This window comes from Syngnathus acus, chromosome 5, assembly GCF_901709675.1.
Source record: "Syngnathus acus chromosome 5, fSynAcu1.2, whole genome shotgun sequence".
Taxonomy (NCBI): domain Eukaryota; kingdom Metazoa; phylum Chordata; class Actinopteri; order Syngnathiformes; family Syngnathidae; genus Syngnathus; species Syngnathus acus.
In genome coordinates this window covers 13,601,605-13,625,724 of record NC_051091.1, presented here as the reverse complement: position 1 = coordinate 13,625,724, position 24,120 = coordinate 13,601,605, and the positions used below count along the sequence as shown (strand labels likewise).

General features: G+C 52.0%; 1 protein-coding gene and 1 long non-coding RNA gene across 11 annotated transcripts; both read right to left on the bottom strand.

The window, feature by feature from the left end:
- Positions 1-2,247: 2,247 nt before the first annotated feature.
- Positions 2,248-22,806, bottom strand: pik3c2b (phosphatidylinositol-4-phosphate 3-kinase, catalytic subunit type 2 beta). 10 transcript variants are annotated; one of them, XM_037252468.1, is made up of 33 exons: positions 22,393-22,804; positions 17,529-18,106; positions 13,796-13,896; positions 13,217-13,377; positions 13,034-13,154; positions 12,732-12,843; positions 12,299-12,378; positions 12,106-12,169; positions 11,878-12,027; positions 11,598-11,631; positions 11,327-11,522; positions 11,078-11,200; positions 10,847-11,014; positions 10,660-10,774; positions 10,444-10,586; positions 10,180-10,368; positions 10,022-10,115; positions 9,807-9,901; positions 9,511-9,730; positions 8,970-9,077; positions 8,772-8,879; positions 8,570-8,699; positions 8,368-8,504; positions 8,096-8,265; positions 7,806-7,962; positions 7,612-7,721; positions 7,083-7,278; positions 6,882-7,006; positions 6,675-6,792; positions 6,349-6,424; positions 3,954-4,057; positions 3,741-3,869; positions 2,248-2,444 (listed from the first exon to the last, which is right to left on the bottom strand). In XM_037252468.1, the coding sequence occupies exons 2-33, from the start codon at positions 18,084-18,086 to the stop codon at positions 2,376-2,378; spliced, it is 4,461 nt and encodes a 1,486-aa protein (XP_037108363.1). In that variant the 5' UTR covers positions 18,087-18,106; positions 22,393-22,804; the 3' UTR covers positions 2,248-2,375. The 10 variants fall into 10 exon arrangements, 8 of the variants coding, with proteins under 8 accessions (XP_037108363.1, XP_037108358.1, XP_037108361.1 ...); XM_037252463.1 differs by lacking the exon at positions 2,248-2,444 and adding an exon at positions 2,835-3,209 and having other exon boundaries at positions 22,393-22,803; XM_037252466.1 differs by lacking the exon at positions 2,248-2,444 and adding an exon at positions 2,835-3,209 and having other exon boundaries at positions 9,550-9,730; positions 22,393-22,803.
- Positions 14,656-16,772, bottom strand: LOC119123484. Its single transcript, XR_005098073.1, has 3 exons — positions 16,029-16,772; positions 15,093-15,792; positions 14,656-15,055 (listed from the first exon to the last, which is right to left on the bottom strand). It is a non-coding gene; the product is annotated as an uncharacterized LOC119123484 (long non-coding RNA).
- Positions 22,807-24,120: the final 1,314 nt, after the last annotated feature.

Here is a 24,120-nt window from a genome sequence, read left to right as displayed (position 1 = left end):
ATTTTCTGAGACAGTCCTGTACAACCCTGCTCTTCGCTCATCGTCTGCCGACCATTCTCGGGCTATTTTTTCATTGCTTAAGTAGGGTGACCAGACGTCCTCTTTTCCCCGGACATGTCCTACTTTTGAGCCCTAAAAAAAACGTCCGGGGGATTTTCAAAAATCGTCCGGGATTTTGTTGAACTGCCTCAAACATAATACAGTACATTGTCAATAGAATTGCCATTCCGTTCCATTTCACTCAATTCCAGGTTTTTCTGTATCGTTCGCAAATAAGTCACGCCCTTCTCCTCAAATCTAGTCACTTTGCTACGAAGTAGGGTGGGTTGGCCAGTCTACACCGAGTGTTTACAAGCAATGCCGAAACAAAAATGCACTTTCACGGAGTTGAATCTATATATACTACTATAAAACTAAAAAATGTCAGAGTACACGTATGATTTTGTTAGTGTAAATATGATTTTTGTAATTGTATATACACTCAAACCTCGGTTTTTGACCACAATCCGTTCCAGAAGGTGGTTCAAGAAGTGAATCGGTCGAATTCCGAATCTATTTTTCCCATTACAAATAATGGAAAATATTTTAATCCGTTCCAAGAAACCCCCCCCCCCCCCCCCCGCATTTTTAAGCTTTTTTTCATTTGCGCATGTTTGTCCGATCGCGCAACTGCAGCGCACCGCCGAACACGCAACCGTAGCGCGCCGCCGACCGCGCAACTGCACCGCGCTGGTCGCATTATTGTGACAGCTGAAATTTAGAAAATATTTTTAAAATCCTGAGGTACTTTCCAAAATTTAAGTGGACCTCAGTGCGTAGGGAGCTTAATTTAGTCCGATCACGCAACCGCAGCGCACCGGGCGCTCACTGTCGCATTGCTTTAAGAGCGTCTCTGTGTTTTAGAATGGCTTTACTGCTCCTGCTTTGCTTTCTTTGGAGGCATGATTAGGGGTTAATACAATCTTCAAAGTAACGAAAATACAATAACGAACGGAGTCAGTCGGCATCCGGGCCGCGAGGTCGGGTTTTCTCGAGTCCATTCGGCTCATCTCACGAGGTTCGACCTCCAAATTTTGTTCGACAACCGAAGCAAAAAAATCTCAAATTTTTCGTTCGGATTCCGATTTGTTCGAGAAGCGGGACGTTCGAAAACCGAGGTTTGACCGTATGTTGTTTTGTGTTATTCGGGCCAATAAATGCAATTGCTATACAGACACCATGTAATTTGTGTCATAACATGACACAAATGACCACCCTATTAAAACCCACAAAATAAATCATGACCCCGCCCCCTCCCAAATAGACCACGCCCCTCCCAAAATGACCACGCCCCCTCCCCAAAGAAGTGTCCTCTTTTTCAGAAACCCAAATCTGGTCACCCTAGCTCAGCGTGACCAGATTTGGGTTTCTGATAGAGAACACCTGTTTTTTGGGGGGGGTCATTTTTTTGGAGAGGGGGTGCTTTTTTGGGGGGGGGGGGTCATTTGTGTCACGTGTTATGACAAATGTCATTTGTGTCATATGTTATGACACAAATGACCATGGTGTCTGTATAGCGATTGCATTTATTGGCCCGAATAACACAAAACAACATATATACAATAACAAAAAACATATTTACACTAACAAAAATATACGTGTACACTAACACTTTTTAGTTTTATAGTAGTACACTAAGTAAAAAAAGACAAAAGAAATACAGACATCGGTGCAGCATTTGAAGAAAAAAAAGGGCTCCTCTTCAGTCCCCTTGCGAGGTGCGTTAGCACCATTATTTGCCACAGACACGTACGTAAGTGCCTGCCTTGCATGTCAAGCAGTCAGTTTCATAAGGATCACGATCCTGGCAAAAGCACAGGAATTTTTTTATTCAACTCCTCCGTGAACAAGTCCAACAAAATCCCGGACGATTTAGAAATTCCCCCCGGACTTTTTTATAGGGCTCAAAAATCGGACATGTCTGGGAAAAAGAGGACGTCTGGTCATCCTAGTTTAAGTAACAACAGTAAACAAAGAAAATCAGTTGCGCACGCATCCTTTGGCTGCGGCTGATGCCAAATCCATTCATTTTGAAAAACATACAAGACTTTCTCTTTTGTTGCAAGAACTAAGTTCTAAACAGATGTCAGATTCGAGACTTTTGCACTTAAGGAGTTTTTACTGTCAGACGCCAATAAAAGAAAATGACAAGTCATGCCAGCAAGTTGAATGTGTTGTGTTGCAAACAGAAACAAATCGGCAAGCACATCATCTTGGAGTTCCAGTTTATTTGCGATTATTGTTTATTGACTTTATTTGCGTGCATTAAAATGCTTGTTGGATGTATGAAGAATAGAAAGCTTTCCGCGTCGCGCGTTGACATTCCTCTCAGCCCATCACGTCGCTTTCTGTCCCGGCGTGGAGTTTTTATTTCTTGTGCATTTCAAAAGGCCAACGTTCACAGTCTGCAGTTGCACAGTTGAACAAACCCACCAAGGATGCAAAAGGTTATAAAAATAGAAAACCACATGTGCAAAGAGAAACGAAACACAAAGATCGGTCCCATGCTAATGTGAGCGCCGCCTTCATTTCCCGCAACGGGTGCGGCGGGAGGGGAAGACGAGGCCTTCGCAACCCCACCGGAACACGGGGATTGACGCGCCCACCCTGCGAGTGCCCTCATCCGCCCATGCGTAGCAATGCTCTTTGGCCTCACTCGCTGGACGCAGCGGAATGTGGCAAAAAAGGAGGCAAAAAGTCGCGAGCGCACGCACGCGGGCAGGAGCGTCAGGGGTGCGCCCACTTCACATTTGCCAACGGAATTCATGCAAAACTTCGCCATCCGGGACCGCCCTCGGACCGAGTGGCGGGCTCGATTTCGGCTCGGCAGAAGTGAAGGGGGAGAAGCGCCAATAGTGGAGGGGGAATGTAACCCGGTAGAGCAAAGTTGTAAGCACGCGCGCTCGTTCGGCGACGAGTCGGAGGTGGGGTTGATGCCGAAAGGGATTTTCCATGCGCGCTCCCGTTTTTTTGCGGTGGACGCGCGGTGCTCATTGTGGCACCGGCGCCAATGGGTGCCAGTGGAGCCAGCGCTGACCCGGAACCAGCGCCCCGAGCGGCACTAAGGCCTCGCCCAACAGCGTGTTGTCCCAGAAGGTGCCATCAGCCAGCACGCGCACGTGCACCTGGCGCCGCTGCAGGTCGCCACGCGGGATGCGCTCGTACACCAACTGCCGGGCAAAAGACACACGCGTGTTAGCATCGCGGCGCAACTCAACTCTGACGAGCGCCGGCCACACGGTACGCCGCCGACACGTCTGACGGCAAGGCTTCGCTCTGGAACTCTCTGTGGAGGAGTTGGCTGGGAGCCTCTCCGTTTTTGGTGTGCCGTCAATAAAGTCCGTCGACGCCTTTTGGGGTTTCTGGTCTTCGCCCTCACTGTCCGAAGCCAAAGTGTCGATACTTGAAAAACCGACGACAGCACAAAGACGCTCGATGGACCCCCTTTTATCAGGGGTCTCGAGCCCACTTGCTTTTGTGCCCGTGTGGCTGCAAAGTGGCTGGCTAGTTTGCCGCTCAAAGCGGCTTCCTGGCTCAAAGCGGCATGAAAGTTGCATTAGCGGCACCGGGTGGAAAGCTCCGCCTCCCGATTGCACGCCATTCCACAGCATTTTGCAGCAGCTTCTTACGATCTGGGCGCAAGCTGCATTGTCTGCCTGCTGCTTTTGTCATTCCAATCATGCGTGCGTGTGCGTGGGTACCATCTCGTTATACGTTGGGTTGCAGGTGCGTCGCGCCGCCTTGGTCTTCCTCTTGCTGGTCTTTTGTGGGTCTGGCAGGAGGTAGAGTTTCACGTACGGGTCAGGGTCAGTACCGTCCTGAAGCGGCTGCTGCTGGCACACGCACGTTCACATCAGTGGGCGACGTGTGCCCGAAATCCCCCACCCCCGATACGCGCAGCAGGACACACTGACCAGGCCTCGGATGTGCATGACCATGATGAAGAGTTTCTCGTTGCGGTAGCAGATGGACAGTTTGACCTCGCCCAAATCTTTGCCAGACGGACTCCACGGCATTTCTGTGAGTGTGCACACGCAAAGTTACACACATACATACACAATCATGTCCAGCATGCACGCACTTTAGCGCGAAGCATCAATCAGCTTATTTTTGTACATATACCTAGAATAATTTATGGTGGCTTGTGATTACCATAAATTTCGGACTGTAAGCCGCTACTTTTTTCTCAAATTTTGAACCCTGCGGCTTATAGTCCGGTGCGGCTTATATAGGTTTTTTCCCGTGATTTTTCTCATGACTAACTTATACACTCATAAAAAAGCTGTGGATCGCTGTTGTGGTGTTATGTTAATAAAAGTTATGCGTCCCTAAATAATCATCTCTTTCCTGACAATCATCTTTGTGTATACCGTGTTTTTCCATGCATAATGCGCAAAATTTAACTAATTTATTGTCCTAAAATCTGGGGTGCGCATTATGCATGGGTACAACAATTTTTGAAGAAAATCTCCCTCAAAATAAAACTTGAAATCACACCTTTCTTCTTGTTTGTTGTCAATCGCGCATCGCATTCAGCCATCCTGCCCAACACACTTAGTCAGTAAAATTCATAATTGACGAAGCATCGTTTGATGCGATGGTGCAATCCTTGATGGTGTGTTATTGTCAAATATTGTTTGTTTTTTAATCTCCATCGCAAACCGGATATCATACGGAGGCCGCCATTACAGATGCGCAGAACGGATGCGCAAGACACGTCAGCTATATAAAGAGCGAGAGTTCAGTTCTCTACCTAAATGCGTATTGCAGGTAATATTTTATTTCACAACACTTTGCCTTGTTCCTTTCTTCTCTGCTGTTCACGTCAAACACGCTCCATACGAACACACTGCTCTCGTATCAGACGCTTGCTCGATCACCTGCTCGTTTGCTGTCACAATGTACCCTACACAAATCCGAAACATTTCTTCGCTATCGAGTTTGCTAGCGCATGCGCAGTGATACTGACCGGCAGAATAACATCCGGTTGTTCCCAAAGATGATATTTTTTCTGAAATAATTTTACGTTTACGGACTTAAGTAAGAGTCAAAATTTGGGTGCGTATTATACATGGGTACAGGCTTTTTTCCAGCATCGACATGCCATTTCTAGGGTGCGTATTATGCACGGGGGCGCATTATGCATGGAAAAACACGGTATTCTCTCACAAATGGTAACTAAGCATTAAAAACCTTACACGATCATGCGGCAACTTTACATGCATTTTTTTCTAACGGCCATCAGGGGGGGCTCGAGCAGAAAAGGTAAGAGTGAGAGAGGTGGAATATATGCGCCGAGGAAGACAGTAGTGGTACGTTGTGCACGAGGAAAGTTAGCGCAAACAGAGCCCAATGATGGAAGGCATGCGTATGACGCAGCTTTCAAGTTAAAAGCCATTGAGTTGGCTGATAAAGAAGGGAACAGACCGGTTGCACGTAAACTTGGAATAAATTAATCGATTTAAAGTGGCCCTCCGACTTGAATGGGAGGCTTGGATGACCAGCGGCGAGAAACCTTTTCCAAAAACTGCCAGTGGATCCTGACAGCGTGGAGCAGTGTGAAAAAATCCACCATCACCAACTGGTTTCGAAAAGCCGGTCTGCTGCGTGACGGAGAGGAGAGAACAAGCTCAGGAGTGAATTTGCCTCAGGACGAGAGTGACGCTGAAAGCGACAACGTAAGAGAGAATGAGAAAGAGTGTTGCGACGTACATCTGGCGCTATTCCAATTGGACACTGAGGTGGAAGATTTTGCTGGTTTCAGTGGACAGGAGGAAGACAAAGACGGCTCTCAGTGACTTTGTTGACTGGTATGTTGTTTTTTTTACCCACCTAGTTAGTGTTGTTACTTCCGTGTTTACAACAAAACGTTAATTTTATTAAAACTTTAGCCCAGCTAGTGCTGTTACTTCCGTGTTTACAACGAAATGTTAATGCTATTAAAACTTTAGCCCAGCTAATGCCGTGTTTACAACGAAATGTTAATGTGATTAAAACTTTAAAAAGGCTTTCTGTGTACTGTCTTTCTTTGTAAAAAGACTCGTGCGCACGTGCGGCTTATAGTCCGGTGCAGCTTATATAAGTGTAAAACAAAACAAAAATCACGAATTTTAGATGGTGCGGTTTATTGTCCGGTGCGGCTTATAGCCCGAAATGTACGGTAATAATTTGGGAAGAATGCGAACATCTTCCAGTGATCCTATGAGAAAAGCTCCTCCTGAAGCTCACACTCAAGCAACTGCCCCATGGGAGAGACAATGTGAACTGCAAACTGCGTATGTGTGTGTACACACGAGTTTGCACGCACACCTGTTTTGCTGCTGCTGCCTGGTCCTGGTAGCTCGTCTCTGGGTAGGGGGTGGAAGAACGTGTACACCAGATCACACTGCGCATATACACACACACCCATATATACACACCCATATACACACACACACACACCGCTTCTCAGAAGTGCTCATATCATATCAGCATTACGCACTCACGTGTATGTGTGTGCGTGCTGAGTGAAATGGAATCACAATGTTCCAAGACGGAGCTGAGGGGTCAAGGGGGTTGTAGACATCTGCCAACTAGTCCACACGCGTTTGAAAGTATGCGCCTTTGTGTCCGTCACATGTAGTGCAACAACTGACCTGTGCGACGTCCTGCACGGCGTGGAGGAGCTGCCGCACGTAACCATTCAGCTCGTCTTTGCGCCGCTCCGCCGCCCCCTCGCCGCGGGAACGGCCCATCGCCAGGCGGCCGGGGAAGCTAGGGGCAGGACGAGCGCCGAACTCAGAATTGTACAGCACCGGTGCGCCGCCAATCAAAGCAGGGGAGACGCACGCGTTTGGGGATACCTGGGAAGCTTGGAGGAGGGGAACAGGAGCCTGAGTTTGCTGTGAAGTTCCTGAAACTCCTCAAAGGTCCGCTGCACCAACTGCGCCTCCTGCTGGCCATCACGCTCCACCTTCACCGCGTAGGTCTAGAACACGAAGCGCACGGCACAGCGTCATCGGGGCAACTGGAGGTGGCCGGCGAAATGAAGGAGCGCCACCGACGTGAGCTTTCCCATGGCCGCTGCCGTGCGCGCACACGTAGAGACTTTGGATGACGCGGTCGCTCTGAGCCGTGTGCACGCGAGGGGCGAACGACAGCGACGGGACGTCCTCGCCACACGCGAACTTCATCTGCGCCAGGTTGTGGATGAAGAAGTTCAGCTTGGTCGCCACGCTGCCCAGGCTCGTCTCGATCAACCTAACCCCACGCGCGCACGCACAGACACGCACGCACACACAAGTAGCCATGAGGTGCATCTGTGACCGTGTTTGCTGGTGTTCAGGTGGCATCACATGGTGGCGCCTCAAGACACGTGTGAAACCACACTTGTATTTCAAATGGCTTTTGCACATTGAAATGCGTCCATGCCCAATAAGCGCACATAAATTCCTTTCATCATTTGTGGTAGCGGCGTGGCAAGCCAAAGCCATTCTCTTCATGGCCAACAGAAGCGGGCCCGGACCGCCCGCACCAACACATTTGCTGCGGTGGTTGTTGGAGGACGTCACTCAGTCTTCGTCATGCGCGCACCTGGTGAAGTACATGGTGGCGTCCGCCTCCGACTCATGAGGCCTCAGAGCATCGTAGACGTACTTGAGATCATCGACGTCGGACAATTCGGGAATTCCGCATGACAGCATCTTCGAGACACAAACGGCAGACTGCTCACCCTGACGGCATGTGCGCGTGGAAATGCACGCATGTGTCGGCAGATGTGCGCCCACCAGGCCGAGCAGGTTGACGAAGAGGTGCGCGTGCTTGCGGATGATGTTGTAGGCCTCGCAGCAAAGGTCCACAAAGTCGTGGAAGCGACTGGACGGTTTGTCCCCGCCGTTGATGACGTAAGCCATGTCGGACGTGAAGACGAACGGTGCGCGGTCCCTGTGGGAACGGGGACACAGTCACGCTCACCTTCACTAGAGCAACGGCTGTGTGCAAGGCGACCACTTGGGTCCACACTTGACCTCTGGAGCGCGCTGTCGTGCTCTCGCATGCAGCTGCAACCTTCACTCACCGCTTGATATTGCCAAACATCTGCGCGTGTCCCAGGAACCTGCCAAAGTCGATGTGGAACATGTGGCCGCTGGTCTTCAGCATGATGTTGTCGTTGTGCCGGTCGCAGATTCCCAGCACGTACGTGGCCACGCAGCAGCCCGCGCACGAGTAGATGAAGTTCTCCACCGCCTACCCGCACCAAAGCAAACGTGGCTTAGGGCAATGGGGTGCGCTCCCGTCTCAAGTCACCTTTGCCCTTTAAAACAAGATGCCAACGACGGGCAGGTGCACCTTGTCGTACTGCTCTTCGGCAGGGTTGTGCTTCTGAAGCCAGTCAGCCAGCGGTCGGTCTTTGAAGGATCCAGTCACGCCGTGCTCCACCTGGATCTTGCGCAGCGTCTCGGCCTGAGGGATCATCTCCACCATGCCTGAATGCAAAGACGGCCGCCAATCAGATGCCGCCCGGCCGCCGGCCCGCCAAAGCGTTCCTCACCGCGGCCCCGCCCCGTGGACAAGCACTTGAAGATGACCATCCTCATGTCCAGACCCTCCTGGAGCCAGATCCTGTTCATGATGCGGATCACCTGCAGCGTCAGCATGTCCTGACGCAGGTCATCGCCTGACTGCACACACACGCACAGAAAGGTGCAAACAACCGTCAAAGGAAGGAAATTAAAAATAAAACACACACACACGACAGGCGGTCTGACTTTGAAGATGACGCTGATGTCGTCGCCGAGTGGGTCGAAGTTGCAGAAGGTCAACTTGAGTGGGACGGTGTTGGAGTTGAAGAAGGAGCACGCCTGCATGGCGGCAAGAGAGAGGGAGCGCCCCCCCCCCCCCTCGGGTCAGCAGCGTTGGCAAGGTGGCCGGCACGACGGGCCCCGACTCACCGGGATACAGATCCCCCGTACCCGCAGTGCCGGGTTGAGGGGAAGTCGGCAGCTGCCGTTGATGGAGAAGAAGCTCTTCATCTCCTCCAGAGCGTCCCGCAGCGCCGCCTGACAAAAACGACGTGCGCCAGACGCGAGTCGGCCACCTTTGACACGGCCAGCGGATCCGTTTGTCGAGATACTTTTGACCATTGGCCGAGCTGCCTCTGAGGACCCAAATCTTACACAGCCCCCTGTTGAACCCCGAGACTTGATTTTCAAAAGGCACTGCCGTGGAACGGGCACGGGTGGCCATCACTCCCAAGCCTACGCCGAGCTACATTTTCTGCCAATCAGATTTGAATCCAGTCCTCTTGGAGATGGCCCTCAAAACATGTCACCAAAGGCTGTTGGAGACGGCAAAAACGCCCAGCAGCCTTTTCAACAGAGGGACTGCGGCCATGCTCGGGTGTGACGAGAAGGGCCGCTATCACCCAAAGGCAGCGCAGGGCCGAAAATCTCAAAGTGGTATTTTGCGTGTCTTTGCAAGTGGCGGTCGCACCGGCCAAGCGGCCGCTCTCGGGCGACACCGCCCACTGACCTGTCTGGCGGCAGACGCGGCGTCCCGGACGCTTTGGGCCACCTTAGTGAGGATGGACACCATCCAGCACTGGCGGTCGAGCTGCTCTCGGACGCCGCGGCCCGCACAGCACAGCAGGGCAGCCAGCAGGTGCTGATAGCGAGCGCGGAACTGGCTATCCTGCAGGTTGTCCTTCAGCAGCCTGACGGGGCGAAGAAGGTTAAAAAATATAAAATAAAAGGCGCGCCGGGGGTGAAGACAGCTAGGGCAAAATTCACCAGAAAAGCTGCTGAGTGACACTCAGGTCTTGGATGGCACGCCGCAGCAGGAAGCGCACCAGCGAGCTGTCCAGGTAGCACTCATACTTCACCGCCTCACCAAAACAAGGAGGGGGAAAAAATTCACATTGGATGGATGACACCAACTTCATCCATTGCGTGATCAAACAGTCGAGTTAGTCGATCAATTGAGCCGAGTCCTTGCGAGGTCAGACCTGTACGAGTTGAGGCAGGAAGTCGACCAGCTCCGGCTCGGAGATCGCGTCCATCCACTTGACGGCCGTCCTGCGAAGCTCCTGGTCCGGGAACCTGCAATGGCGGCGGCGTCACAGGCGGCGTCCTGGGCGTGGCAGGCCGCCGCTGTGGCACTCACGAGGCGTGGAGCAGGCCCAGTGCGTCCAGGTGGCCCGGGCAGGCCCACTGTTTCAGCAGTGCATAGATCTCTGGCAGGCAGGCCCACTGCCAGCAGGGGGCGCTGGCCAGCACCAGTGGAAGCGGGCTGCTCTCCGCCTGGAGGAAGGCCTTCTTCTCCCACACGGCGCGCTTGTCCTCCGCCGTCAGCCTGAAATGCACACGCTAAAGCACTTCGAGCTCTGGCCACCCATGCGCCAGAGCGGGCGGCTCTCTTATGCCTGACCAGAAGAAGGCCTTCTTGTGGAGGATGTCGCGCAGCACCACCTGGCTCTCGGCGTCCAGTTGGGAGAAGTCGTATCGAGGGCAGAAATCGGTGGCGGGCGGCATGCCGAAGACAACCTGGAAGGCCGGCGACGGGAAGTCCACCTGTGAGCCAGCGAGTCCGTGTGAGATGAGCGCCGCGCACGCGGTTCCTCCGGCCAAGGGAGGCTTGCCCCACCTGCAGGATGACGCTGTCCGGCTGGCTCAAGTTGGGCGAGCCAGAGCGGGCGTTAATGCTGCTCCCCGCTGCAGAAGGCCAAAGGCCCAGCAGCTTCCTGCCGCACATCAGCACGCTACACATGCCACCGGCCGTGAGTGCGCTAACAGGGACGCTAATGGTGGGGGGCAAAGGGGACGCCACTTACTGCCTAAAGTCAAAGAGTGGCAGGGTTACCCAGCCCAGGGCCTCGGCGCCACGCCGCTGCCTGCCCTTCTCCTCTGAGCTGCCGGGGGGCGGCAGCGAGCTGGCATACAGCGTCACCGTCAGCTGTGTCTCCCGGGGAAGCTGGCTGATCTGCACCGGGAAGGTCACTCTGCGCTGACAGGCGCGGATGAGAAGACGGCCGACGAGCGCGGCAGCAAACACTGGCGCCTACCTCTGGTCCCACACCACCAGGTGGAAGAGGTATTTGTTGACCAACTGTTTGCTGGTGTGCTGGGGGGCGCAGAGCTCCACCCCTCCGTGACTCAGCGCGCATGACAGGAAGTAGCTCTCGTAACTGCGCGCGCAAACAAACACGCACATGAATACCGGAGGTGCCAAGCGCCTTGGCGTGAGAGTGTCAGCGTGCACCCAAGTGGACAGGGATGTGCCCCGCATCCACGTGCAGCCAAGGGAAAGCCACCTGGCAGCCCAGGTGACGGGCAGGCGGTGCGCGGCGTAGACATTGAAGGAGAGCACGGTGGCTGTGCGTCCCGCCTCCTGGACGGGCGTGGCGCCGGGGCGGTTGTGTGGCGCCGTGTGGAAGTCAGCGTTGAAAGTGGCGCAGTACAGGTCCACCAGGTCCAAGATGGCTGCTGTCAGCCTCTCCACCAGATTCTCTGTGAGACGGCAAGCGGAGCGGACAGGAAATTGTGAGGACGAGCGGTGGGAGGGACGCGAACAAGCGAACTTACCTCGGTTCTCCTGGACGCACAGCGCCGAGGCATCCTGCCGGTCAGAGAGCACGTGTTCAGAAGTCTTGTTTTAAGCTTTCAACTTGGGCTCTCACGTCAGGTCAGAGGTTTCAAATTTGGGTTTTGGTCTATTCTATTCTATCTATTCCATTCTATTTTAGTGCGAAAGTCCAAATCTAAAGCCTGGTCCGTTTGACATTGTTTTAAAAGCCAAAGTTGAAATGCCAGCGTCGGCTTAAACACGTTTGCGCTGCGGCACGACACAAAACCCCGAGTGCACCTTGAGGACTTTGGGCTGCAGGCGACAGGGACGAGCAGGCAGCCGTCCGAGCGCCACCGTCACCTCCGGCGTCTCCACGCCCGCTAGCGAGCTGCACAGCACCTTCACCGACTGGACCAGCCGCTCCACGCGCGGCGGCGCCGGCTCCGCCTGCCGGGGCCCACGCCGCCCGAGGGTCGGTCAACTGCTCACCGCCCGAAGGTCAGTCGCCCGCGCTCGACACCTTACCTCAGCCAGCGTGAAGGATTCGGCCTCGTTGTGGAAGGTGTCCAGCAGCACCGTCAGAGCCTCCCTGTGTGCAAAACATCCAAATGCAGAGCTACAGCAATAGTTTTGTTTTTTTTTTCTCTGAGGTATGAGGAGGAAAAAGTGGCCATTGAAGTATCCAAGCGAGCCACCACCAGCGCTGGTGCCGCATCACCTGGTGAGCGTCTGCTTGATGGGTCGCTCCTGCAGCAGGATGCCGTGGTTCAACGCGGACGCCAGCTCGTCATCGTCCTTCTGTCGGGTTGGACCAAAAACAAGAACCTGGTACGGTTGTCGACTTCGGGGCTCAGTCTTTTGTGTCTTTCCGCAAAGCAGAGGGGGCCTTTTTCTATTGTTGTTGGCTTCATCACGGGGCTCAAGCGAGCTCCTGGTCACGTTGCTATATTGATATGCCAATCTTTGCACTGCCTTGGAAGACGTCTGTGAGTTAGTTTCAGCCACGATTTGTGTGTGTGTGTGTGTGGGGGGGGGGTGAATTTGGCCTAGGACCACACCATTCGCCGCTTCAGACAATTAGGCGGAAATGTTCCCATCTGCTAGTCGGTCTGACGTGACGACTACAAATATGCGCACGTGTGTGCACGGACCGTGCGTGCCAGCTCCGTGTCGATACCATCTCGCCGAGTGAGGACCAGTCGAACATCCCGGTCCAACTTCAAACATTGTTGCACATACTCGGAACCTGCCAAAGTCTGACAGCTGCCACACGCGCGCACGCACACAAACACACATGCTCACATTGGAGGAAGAGAAGATTGGACTGAGGGAAAAGCAGCACGTCAAAGACACACGAGAGGAAGTGGGCAACCCACACGGAAGCGGCGCCGACGCGTTTCCGCAAACAAACAACCTCGCCGCTTTGTTGCCTGGTGAGAACGTAAGGACTTACTTTTGCAGGTACTCGTCGTATCCGCACACCTTCAGCAGGTAGTCGTTCACGTCCAGGTGGTTCAGGTCCTCGTGAGTGTAGCACAGCATCTGGTAGATTATCAGGTCCGCCGTGGAGGAGCCTGGCGCACACGCACACAAGTGAGCGCGGGTCGCCTGGAGAAGGCTGCGGCGGCTGACCAACCATCACAAGTGAAGATGAGCGGCTCCTCAAAGTGAGCGCTGATGACCGTCACCTTGACGGCGGGACACGGGCCGCAGCGGGTCTCTTCCGGGCCGGCCCGCGGAGACCAGACCAAGCCGGCGTTGGTGGAGCGCTTGCAGTGCGGGTACGCCAAACGCAGCCTGGGCAAACACGAGCCAGTTCTCAACTGTCGGCTGTCGAGCTGAAAACAAAAACAAATGGCACGGCAACTTTCCGAGGCATCGCCACGAGTTGAAGGCACCCTTCTTGCTCGTATTCTCTTGACGCTACACCGCCACCTAGCTAACAATTTCAGGGTGGCCAAAATGTTCTTTTCTGACTTGCTTCTTCACGTGGCGCCAAATTTGGGCTCCTCTGGCCTGCAAATTCGCTTCGGTCAGCACTGCCGGGGGACACCGGAAAGTCGACCACATTTACCGAAGGTTGGCAACAAACGATTCTTTGAACAATGGATTGTAAACAATGGATGGCAATCACCCGATGAGCCTTCAATTGAGGCAGGAAAAGCCCCGTGCCAACGAGGCCCCACCCCCCTAGCGCAAAGTCCACCCTACTCACACATCCAGCATGTGGCAGAACGCTGCCACCTCCTCGTCGCGTTCCTCCAACACCTGAAAGAGTTGGTAGCCGAAGCCGCTGGTCCGTAAGCCCGACGCCACCTGTCGACCATTAAGTTAGACCGTCAAGTTAGCGGGCAGCACGACTCGATAGGCCAGCCACCGCTCCCGGCAGGCGCAATCTTGACGTGTGGCGAAGGCAACTTGTGTACTGGTGTCAACCTGTGATTGATTGACGACGCACGTCTGGGGAGAGGACGCTGGCGCTGATGGTTCGCCGCTTCTCCACCAGAATTAGTTTAGTTTTAGTGTTTTTTATTTTTTAGTCATTATTAAAGTTTAGTTTTTAGCATCTAGTTTTAGTGTGCAGGCTAAAGCAGTCGGGCCGCAGTTACCAGGACCGCAACGGGCCGTAAGTTGAGCGGAGAGGCCCTGTCGGGCGGAGCTGGCGAGGAACGAGAGGACGGTGTTTGTGAGGCTGGCGCGGTCGGCCCACAGTCGCCTGGACCGCAACAAACCACAATCAGCCGGCTGCCTACTACGGCCGGCTGCCTACTACGGCCTACTACCTGACCTGCTGCAACCTGACTGCTTACACCTCACTCAACATGTAAATGTCCCCACTCATGACAAAGGGCATACACTTGACCTTGTCATCTCCTCATCGGCCATAAGCAACCTACAAGTTCACGAGGTCGGTGTGTCTGACCACAAACTTATTCAAATGGAACTGCCTTTCCCATGCCCCCACTCCAAACCCAAGCGGCAAATCTCATTCAGAAATTTCAAAAACATCAACCAAGACACTAAAGCACAGGACCTCCAGCTTCTCTCCTCTTCCTCTGCAACCTTTACAGTGGACTATTACAATAACTCTTTGGCCAAACTTCTAGGTATCCACGCCCCCATAAAAAACAAAACAGTCACTTTTTCATGCTCAGCCCCCTGGTACACCAGTGAGCTGCGTCTGATGAAGTCAACTGGATGCATCCTGGAGCGTCGTCTCAAAGCCTCAGGACTGACCGTGCACAAACAGGCCTACAAAGAACATCAGAAGGCCTACTCAAAAGCCCTTGGGACTGCACGTGCCCAGTTCTACTCCAATATCATAAACAATACCCCTGGAAATTCAAAACAGCTCTTTTCAACCATCAACCACTTTCTCAAACCCCAACCCACCACTTCAACAGACTCCTCAGAGGTAGTGTGCAATAACTTCATGACCTTCTTCACCGCTAAGGTTGACAACATCCGCTCCCAGCTCCTCTTCTCTTCTGGCCCCTCTACTTCACCTCCACCCCCTTCCTGTCACCCGGGACAGTCCAGCCTCTCCGCTGCTTCTCCCCCATCTTGCAGTCGGAGGTAGAGGACATCATCAAAAAGATGAAACCCTCCACATGTGCCCTGGACCCTTTCCCCACAGCCCTCATTAAACAACAAACCTCAGCCATTAGTCACTTAACCAATGTCATCAACCTGTCACTCCAGTCTGGCTCTGTACCCCCTGCATTGAAGACAGCCATCATTACCCCCCTGCTAAAAAAATCCTCACTTGACCCGGACAACCTTGCCAACTACAGACCGATATCAAACCTCCCGTTCCTCTCCAAGGTTCTGGAAAAAGTGGTAGCTGCCCAATTTCACACTCATCTCACCCACAATAACATCGCTGAGAAATTTCAATCCGGTTTTCGCTCTGGCCACAGCACTGAAACAGCCCTTGTTAGGGTCACCAACGACCTTCTCATGGCTGCCGATACAGGCTCCCCGTCACTCCTCATTCTGTTGGATCTGTCTGCTGCATTTGACACTGTCCACCACAATATCCTCCTTAATCAACCGCACTCCACTGGATTCTCTGGCACTGCTCTAACCTGGCTTCAGTCCTACCTCTCGAACCGAACCGAGTACGTTTCCCTGGAAGGGAAAAAATCCGACACACACACACTGTCACCTCCGGTGTCCCCCAGGGATCTGTACTCGGTCCTACCCTCTTCACTCTCTACATCAGGAGTCACCAACTCCGGTCCTCAAGGGCGCCAATCCAGCCTGTTTTAGATGTATCCCCCCTGCAACACACCTGATTCAAATAATCAGGATCGCTATCAGCCTTAATAGAGCTTGCTGATGAGCTGATAATTTGAATCAGGTGTGTTGTTGCAGGGCTGCACCTAAAACAGGCTGGATTGGCGCCCTTGAGGACCGGAGTTGGTGACCCCTGCTCTACATGCTACCCCTCGGCAATATAATCAGGAAGTCCGGCATCTCATATCATTGTTATGCGGACGACACCCAGCTATACGTCAAACTCGACCCCCCGCCCTCCACAACCCAGCCTCCTCCATCTCCCTCATCCATCCTCTCCCTGTGTCTGGAGGAGATAAAGCCGTGGATGAATCTCAGCTTCCTGCAAGTCAACAGTGACAAAACTCAAGCCATGTTAATTGGCACTCCCTATCAGATCCATACCTGCCCAATAACAAGCATCTCATTCGCCGGTCACACTATCCCCCTCTCAGCCACTGTCACCAACCTGGGTGTGAAACTGGACCCTCAACTCAACCTAGAGTCACACATAAAACACATCTGCAAAACCTCCTTCTTCCACCGCAGGAATATTTCTAAACTCTGCCCCACACTTACCCTGACGGATGCTGAGAAATTTGTCCACGCCTTTGTCTCCTCCAGGCTAGACTATTGTAACGCACTCCTCATCGGGATCCCTAGCAAGAGCCTCCAGAGGCTACAGTACATCCAAAACAGCGCTGCTAGGATCCTGATGAGGGTGCGGAAAAGCGACCACATCACACCCATCCTCCGTTCTCTGCACTGGCCTAACCCTAACCCATCAAATTCCGAACTGATAAGATCGCCCTCCTCACTCACCAGTGTATCCTCGGACATGCTCCCCCATACCTCAAAGAACTCCTTGCCCCAAAACCTGCCACCCGAAGCCTCCGCTCATCCAACTCACACCTTCTCCACGTCCTGAGAACCAAGTTGCGCACCATGGGCGACCGGGCCTTCTGCAGCCCCCACACTGTGTAACTTCCTCCCCGACCACCTAAGAGTACCCCAATCCACTGACTCTTTCAAAACCGGACTTATAACTCACCTCTTTACCCTAGCATTTCCGTAATCCTGTTCTCACATCCTGGTTGTCGTCCAGTTGTTTTATACTTGTCTTTGCTTTGTTTTCTTGTTTTTACTTACCATGTTGCACATTCCTCCGAATGTAAAGTGCGTTATATATATAATTTATTATTATTATTATTATTATTATTACTCTTGTCAATGCTACACTTGTGCATCCCTGCTTGTGCCTAAGACAGAGCGAGGCAGGCGGGTCACATGACCACTGGCAGGCGGGACGGGGGTCGCGTTCTAAGGACATCTTGTCAATACTTTGCTATCCAGTATTTGGCCACTGGAGGTTTGCTCGCCATTCAGAGAGTCAACAGGCAAGAAGGTCTGCCAGCCAGTCACTTCATGTCACTGGAAGGAATAAGATGAAAGCAATCTTCCTCCAGATATGACCCAGCCAGCGCCAGGCCCGACTCCCTCCATCCAGGATACATTGTTGCTAAGCGGGAAGCTCAACTTACACAGTTTTTGGACTCAGTCAAAAGCGTTTTGTGCCCGTAAAGTAGGCCACAGGAAAAGGGAGCTCATTCATCCTGTGCGCTCAACGTAGGACGGACACGCCACCCGAGCGGAATCCCAGGGCATCTTACCGGCTCCGCCGACGCTCGGCGCCGGTTCTTGTCGCTCTTGGCGGTGGGTAAGTAGGTCTTGGGCGGGACTTGAGGGGGGAGGGTGTGGTTCCGCGCCACGGGCTTCCCAGGTGGGTCGTCGACGGCATCGCAGTCCGGCTCGCCCGGAGGGACTTTGCGCAGCCCCGTGTCAGGCGCTCTACCCGGCAACGAGGGATTCTCTGAGCCCCGTCGCGGCGGCAATGGTGGGATGGGGTTGCGCGGGGGCACGGCGGGGGGGGTATCGTCAGGAAATGTTTGGATGCCGCTGGGAAGGGTCTCGGCGTCGGGGGTGCTGCGCTCGTTCAGCTCGGGGCCATCCGGGATGTAGACGGCAGGGAGGGTTAGGGTTAGGGAGGAGTCGGACAGAGCCCGCTCCCCGGCGGGGGCCTTTTGGTTCTGCTTGAGCCTGGAGAGGGCGTCGTACTCCATCTGCAAGGCCTCAGCCAGGACCAGCTCTTTCCGACTGAGTCCTAGAAAGTCCGGGCAGGCCCGGCTCCCACTCACGCCGCCCTCCTTCTGGGTCTGCGACTCCGACATAATGGAAGCGTGGCGATCCGCTAAGAGGACACACGACAAGTTGGTTAGCGACTCCAGCAAAATTGAAGGAATTTGCAAACTTGCCCTGGAGAGGACTGGGAATGCTACAATGTATTACATCCGAGGTTTTGTTAGCACTCGGTTAGCGAGCGATACAATATTCCCATTGTTTAAATTGACTTGACCCGATCGTTCTACGAGTCCAGGCCTAAAAAACTCATTACGCACACAGGCGCGCACGTGCACACGCACACACAGACACACACACACACGACCGTTTAAACCAGCGGTCGCCAACCTTTTTTGCGCCACGGACCGGTTACGTGTCAGAAATATGTTCGCGGACCGGCCTTTATATAAATAAATAATACATTTATATAAATAAATAATACATTTATAATAAATATATAAAAACGATGAAATAGAATGATACAACTGGCATAAAAATAAATATAAACCACATAAAAATAAAACTCACCATTACGTTGAATTAGTGGGAGCACTGAGCTTGTTTCTCAGAAACGAGCCGGTCCCATCTAGGCGTAATCGGAGAAAATGACACCCAAAGTGTGCTGTTGTTCACGTTTTTTTCTTTCAAAAAAATTCCAAAAGTTTGTCTTTTAATGCAGGATGCTTGGTCTCCATGTGCCGAAGCAGTTTTGAAGGCTTCATTGCCTCGTTAGCTAGCCTGTCGCTACATATTATGCAGAGTGGGCTTGGCACGTCAGAGTCACCTGTGGCGATAAATCCATATTTTAAGTAGGACCACAGGAATTTTTTTTTTAAATACAGCTTTCCTTTTCGTAGAAGTCGGAGCCTCTTCTTCTTCTGACTTCCTAAATGGTCTAAATAACTTCTTTGGGCGTTTTGAGGCACTAAACAGCACTCCGGCAGTTAAAACTGTTCCCCACCAGGAAGAGGAGGTCCTCTGCCTTGACTCAGCCGACGTGTGGAAGACTCTGAGAAGAGTCAACCCACGTAAGGCCCCAGGCCCCGACAACATACCTGGGCGGGTGTTCAAGGAATGTGCAGGCCAGCTGGCTGGTGTCATCACAGACATTTTTAACATCTCGCTGGACCAAGCCAAAGTGCCAGTGTGCTTCAAGGCTGCCTCCATCATTCCGGTGCCGAAGAAACCTCAAATCACCTCATGGAATGACTACAGACCTGTGGCACTGACTCCCATCATGATGAAGTGCTTCGAGAGGCTGCTCAAAGATCACATCGTCTCCAGACTCCCCCCAACATTCGATCCGTTCCAGTTTGCCTACCGGCAGAAACCGCTCCACTGAGGATGCCATCTCCTCCGTTCTTCACCTGAGCCTGGCTCACCTGGAGGAGAGGAACACCAACGTGCGGTTGCTGTTCCTGGACTTCAGCTCAGCGTTTAACACCATCATTCCACAACATCTGTGGAAAAACTGGAACACCTGGGCTTCAGCACCCCCCTTCGGAACTGGCTGCTAGACTTCCTCACCAACAGACCTCAGTCAGTCCGGGTCGGACAGAACACCTCAGATGTCATCACCCTCAGCACAGGCTCCCCTCAGGGCTGCGTCCTGAGCCCCCTGCTGTTCACCCTGATGACACACGACTGCGCCCCCAGGTTCACCACCAATCACATCGTGAAGTTTGCAGACGACACAACGGTGGTGGGCCTCATCAGGGACAACAACGACCTGGACTACAGAGAGGAGGTGGAGCAGTTGGTGGGCTGGTGCAGAGAAAATAGCCTGATCCTGAATGTGGAGAAAGACGAAGGAGATCATCGTCGACTTCAGGAAGAACCAGCCTCACCACGCTCCACTGATCATCAACAGCTCAGCTGTGGAGGTGGTCAGCAGCACTAAATTCCTGGGAGTCCACATCACAGACGACCTCACCTGGACTGTGAACACCACAACACTGGTCAAGAGGGCACAGAAGCGCTTGTACTTCCTGCGGAGGATGAGGAGAGCCCACCTGCCCCCACCCATCATGAGGACGTTCTACCGAAGCACCATAGAGAGCATTCTGACAAGCTGTCTCTCGGTGTGGTGTGGAGGTTGCAGCGCCTCCGATTGGAAGAACCTGAGGAGAGTGGTGAGGACAGCAGAGAGGATCATCGGTGCTCCTCTTCCCTCCATTCAGGACTTGTCATCCCAGCGCTGCGTGTCCCGAGCCCGAAATATTATCAGTGACCCATCACACCCCCACCATGGACTGTTCTCCCTGCTGCCCTCTGGGAAGAGGTTTCGCAGCATCCGCTGCAGGTCCACCAGGTTCTGCAATAGTTTTTTCCCTGCTGTCGTCAGACTGTTGAACATTCAAACGTAGCATTCCTCTGCACACTTGTAAATACTGCTTTTGTCTCCTGCACTGTTCACATACTTTATCACTGCTGCACTTTGTACTTTATAATTATCTTATTTCATATTTTTATAGAGAAGGTCACTTTTCTTTTTAACCAGCCGAAATACCTCTACATTGCTGAAAGCCGTATGCAACGAAATTTCGTTTTGTACACACCTAGTGTTGACAAAATGACAATAAAGTTCTGTCTAAGTCTAAGTCTAAGTCTTCCGTCTCCTCATTGGGCTTTTTTCCCTTTCCGAAGAAGCTTTCCAAACATCTCTGTTTCTTGCTCGTTTTTGCTTGCTTCGCTTGATCGACTGGGGTGACATGTCACGTGACCGGCATGAGTGTCTTGAGCTGAATTAATTGATTGTCGATAAAAAGATTTTTTTTTTTTCTGTGCGGCTTGACGGCCCGGTACCAAGTGACCCACGGGCCGGTACCGGTCCATGGCCCGGTGATTGGGGACCAATGGTTTAAACCATACAGCAAGCAATAAGCAAAGGAGCACACGTGACGTGCGTGCGTCTATTTAAGTGGGTCGCAGCTGCTTTCGTCAAGGAAAGCAGCTCCCCATCTGGTGACTAGTACGTACATCCTCTTCTCTCCTACCATATTTCACATGGACAATGACCGGATAGTCATCATCAGCACAAGTGTGGGTGTACGTATGTGCCACATGGATGAGGTCAGACAAACGAGGGGTGTGTTGTTTTGTTGATGTCAAGAAATGTCACGCTGTAATGTTGAAACACTCCGCTTTATTTCAGCCTCTACAAAAACGAGCAGTGGTCCTGCACGCAGTTGATTCTATTGCTTGACTGTCTTTTTCCGTGCGCCTATTCAAATCACATGACCCTTTTTGCAGGACATAATATGTCACAAGGGGAGATACAATCCATCCATCCATCCATCCGTTTTCTGTACCGCTTTGTCCCCACGGGGGTCGCGGGCGTGCTGGAGCCTATCCCAGCTGTCATCAGGCAGTAGGCGGGGGACACCCTGAACCGGTTGCCAGCCAATCGCAGGACACACAGAGACGAACAACCATCCGCACTCGCGCTCACATCTACGAGCAATTTGGAGTGCTAAATCAGCCTACCAAGCATGTTTTTGGGATGTGGAAGGAAACCGGAGTGCCCGGAGAAAACCCACACAGACATGGGGAGAACATGCAAACTCCACACAGGGAGGTGGAAACGGACCCGCAGCCTCCTAACTGTGAGGCGGACGTTCTAACCAGTGAGCCTACAAACCAATCCAATCCGTTTTTCTTTATTTGGCCCTTTCACAACAGCTGTCACCGCACGCGGGGGAAAACGGCATCGGGGCAGATGGACTATGACGTCACAATTTCCCGCACCTACCGCCGCGTATCAAGGCACACGACGGCAATGACGTCAAACTAGGCGAATACATGATGATATCGAACATGACGGGGACCAAAGGATATATTAAGATCAAATAAATATACATAGAAAAGAAAGACACCTGCACAACTGTGCATTGACCGAAAGGTGACTTGAACGCGGACCGTTAATTTGCTCGCCCACAATGAATTGCCGCTAACTTCATCCAGCGCGGCACTATGCGTTTCAACAGGTAACAAGTGTATTGCTGTCTTTTGCGCGTTTCCAAAATGTTACGCACCTCTTCGCTCGATGAGGGCGGCGACGGCAGCACGGTCCGCTTTCTGCCCAATAGCTTCAGTTCAACATTCATTTTCGGCGGATTGTATCAAGCCGATGTTTACCTCTAGTCCTGATTCCGGCTCATAATCTAACAAACATCATCGCTACGACTATTTGTTCCACTTCAGCTATTTGTCAATGCAGTTCGACGTGAGCGCGGGTTGAGACCCGGCGAGTGAGTCCATAGGTCAAAAGCGAGCCAGCGAGCCATGGTGCAAGCTAACACGCGCTAACCCGCATCCGAACGTGCTAAATTAGCGACGAGGTTGATATTGACCTACCTTGCTGGGTTCCCGGCGGGCCGCAGCCGGTTCACCGGAGCCGGCGGTGTCGTTGGGCGACGGAGAAAGCCCTCGTCATAGGAACAAAAAATATCAAAATCCTATTCGAGTGAGCGAGGCAAAAATTTCGGGTAGACCGCCGGATCTAGCCCCTCAATTGTCAGGGGTGGCACTAGGGGCAGCAGTAGCGTACGTGTGAAGCTTGTCCGGAGCCTCGGAACCTGACCACACCGACACATGGACACGCTCGCCGCGGGACTCTCTCCTCCGAGAGCAAGTGGCACCCAGTTCAATTTGAAAGGAAGCTTGTAGTTTCCGCAAGTTGTTTCTAAGTAAAATGAAGAAAAACCCAAAACTTGCGTTCAAATGACTTTAATCCAAAATATTTGAGTCGCTACGGTCAATGTTTGTGGTTTAGATGGTTTCACTGTTCCCGAAAACATTTTGATTTCGATGATACTCAAATCACCTGTACTTCCGGTGTCGTTCATTTCAGCGCTTGACAATCAGGGGGGCAGCGGAAGGTGAAACAGTGACATTGAGCGGCCGCCAGATTTGAATCACAACGATTGGAATCAGGGTTGTGGTTAACATGTCCTTACATTTTATTCAATACGTTATAAATGATTTTGAAATACATTTTAATCGTGTTTCAAATCTTTCTTGATTGTTAGAAACTTTGTCCAAAATCGTAGAAGTAGTTGACTTAACAATCACCTTTGGACCAAAACCATGGCATACGAAATAACCACCAATCCCCACCCAAAATTCATATTCACGTGCCAACTATCGTCCACTTGAAGCCATAAGAATGTAAATGTCAGCACCCGCGTAAACTTGTTGCCGACGTTTTCAGACACCATATTATGGCAGAAGGTGCCAAAAAAGGTAAGTCAGGAACCACATTGCCACACCTGCCACCTCCTTTGATGAGCTCATCACAAGCTGTCCCTTCCCCACCCGGGCGGGCGTCATCAGAATGTGCCGAATGGAGTGAGAAAGAACACATTGTCACTTTGGAGTTTTTCAGACTCCCGGCCTCATTCTGACCTCCCGCTGCATGGACACAAGCCCTTGTACAATCATTAAATGTCTTTAGCATGAATAAAGATTTTTCACCTGACGGCACAAATATAAATTTTGTATGTCTGTGTTGAAGTATACTGCAACTGTAGCGTAAGATGTACAGGACTGTCTCAGAAAATTAGAATATTGTGATAAAGTTCTTTATTTTCTGTAATGCAATTAAAAAAACAAAAAGGTCATACATTCTGGAGTCATTACAAATCAACTGAAATATTGCAAGCCTTTTATTATTTTAATATTGCTGATTATGGCATAGAGCTTAAGAAAACTCAAATATCCTATCTCAAAATATTAGAATATCATGAAAAACTATACTAGTAGGGTATTCAACTAATCACTTGAATCGTCAAATTAACTCGAAACACCTGCAAGGGTTTCCTGAGCCTTGAAAAACACTCAGCTTGGTTCAGTAAACTAAATCACAAGTATGGGGAAGACTCCTGATCTGACTGCTGTCCAGAGGACCATCATTGACACCCTCCATCAGGAGGGTAAGACACAAAAAGAGATTTCTCAAAGAGCAAGCTGTTCACAGAGTGCAGTTTCAAAGCACATCCACAAAAAGTCTGTTGGAAGGGGGAAATGTGGCAGGAAACGCTGCACAACCAAAAGAGATGACCGCAGCCTTAACAGCATTGTGAA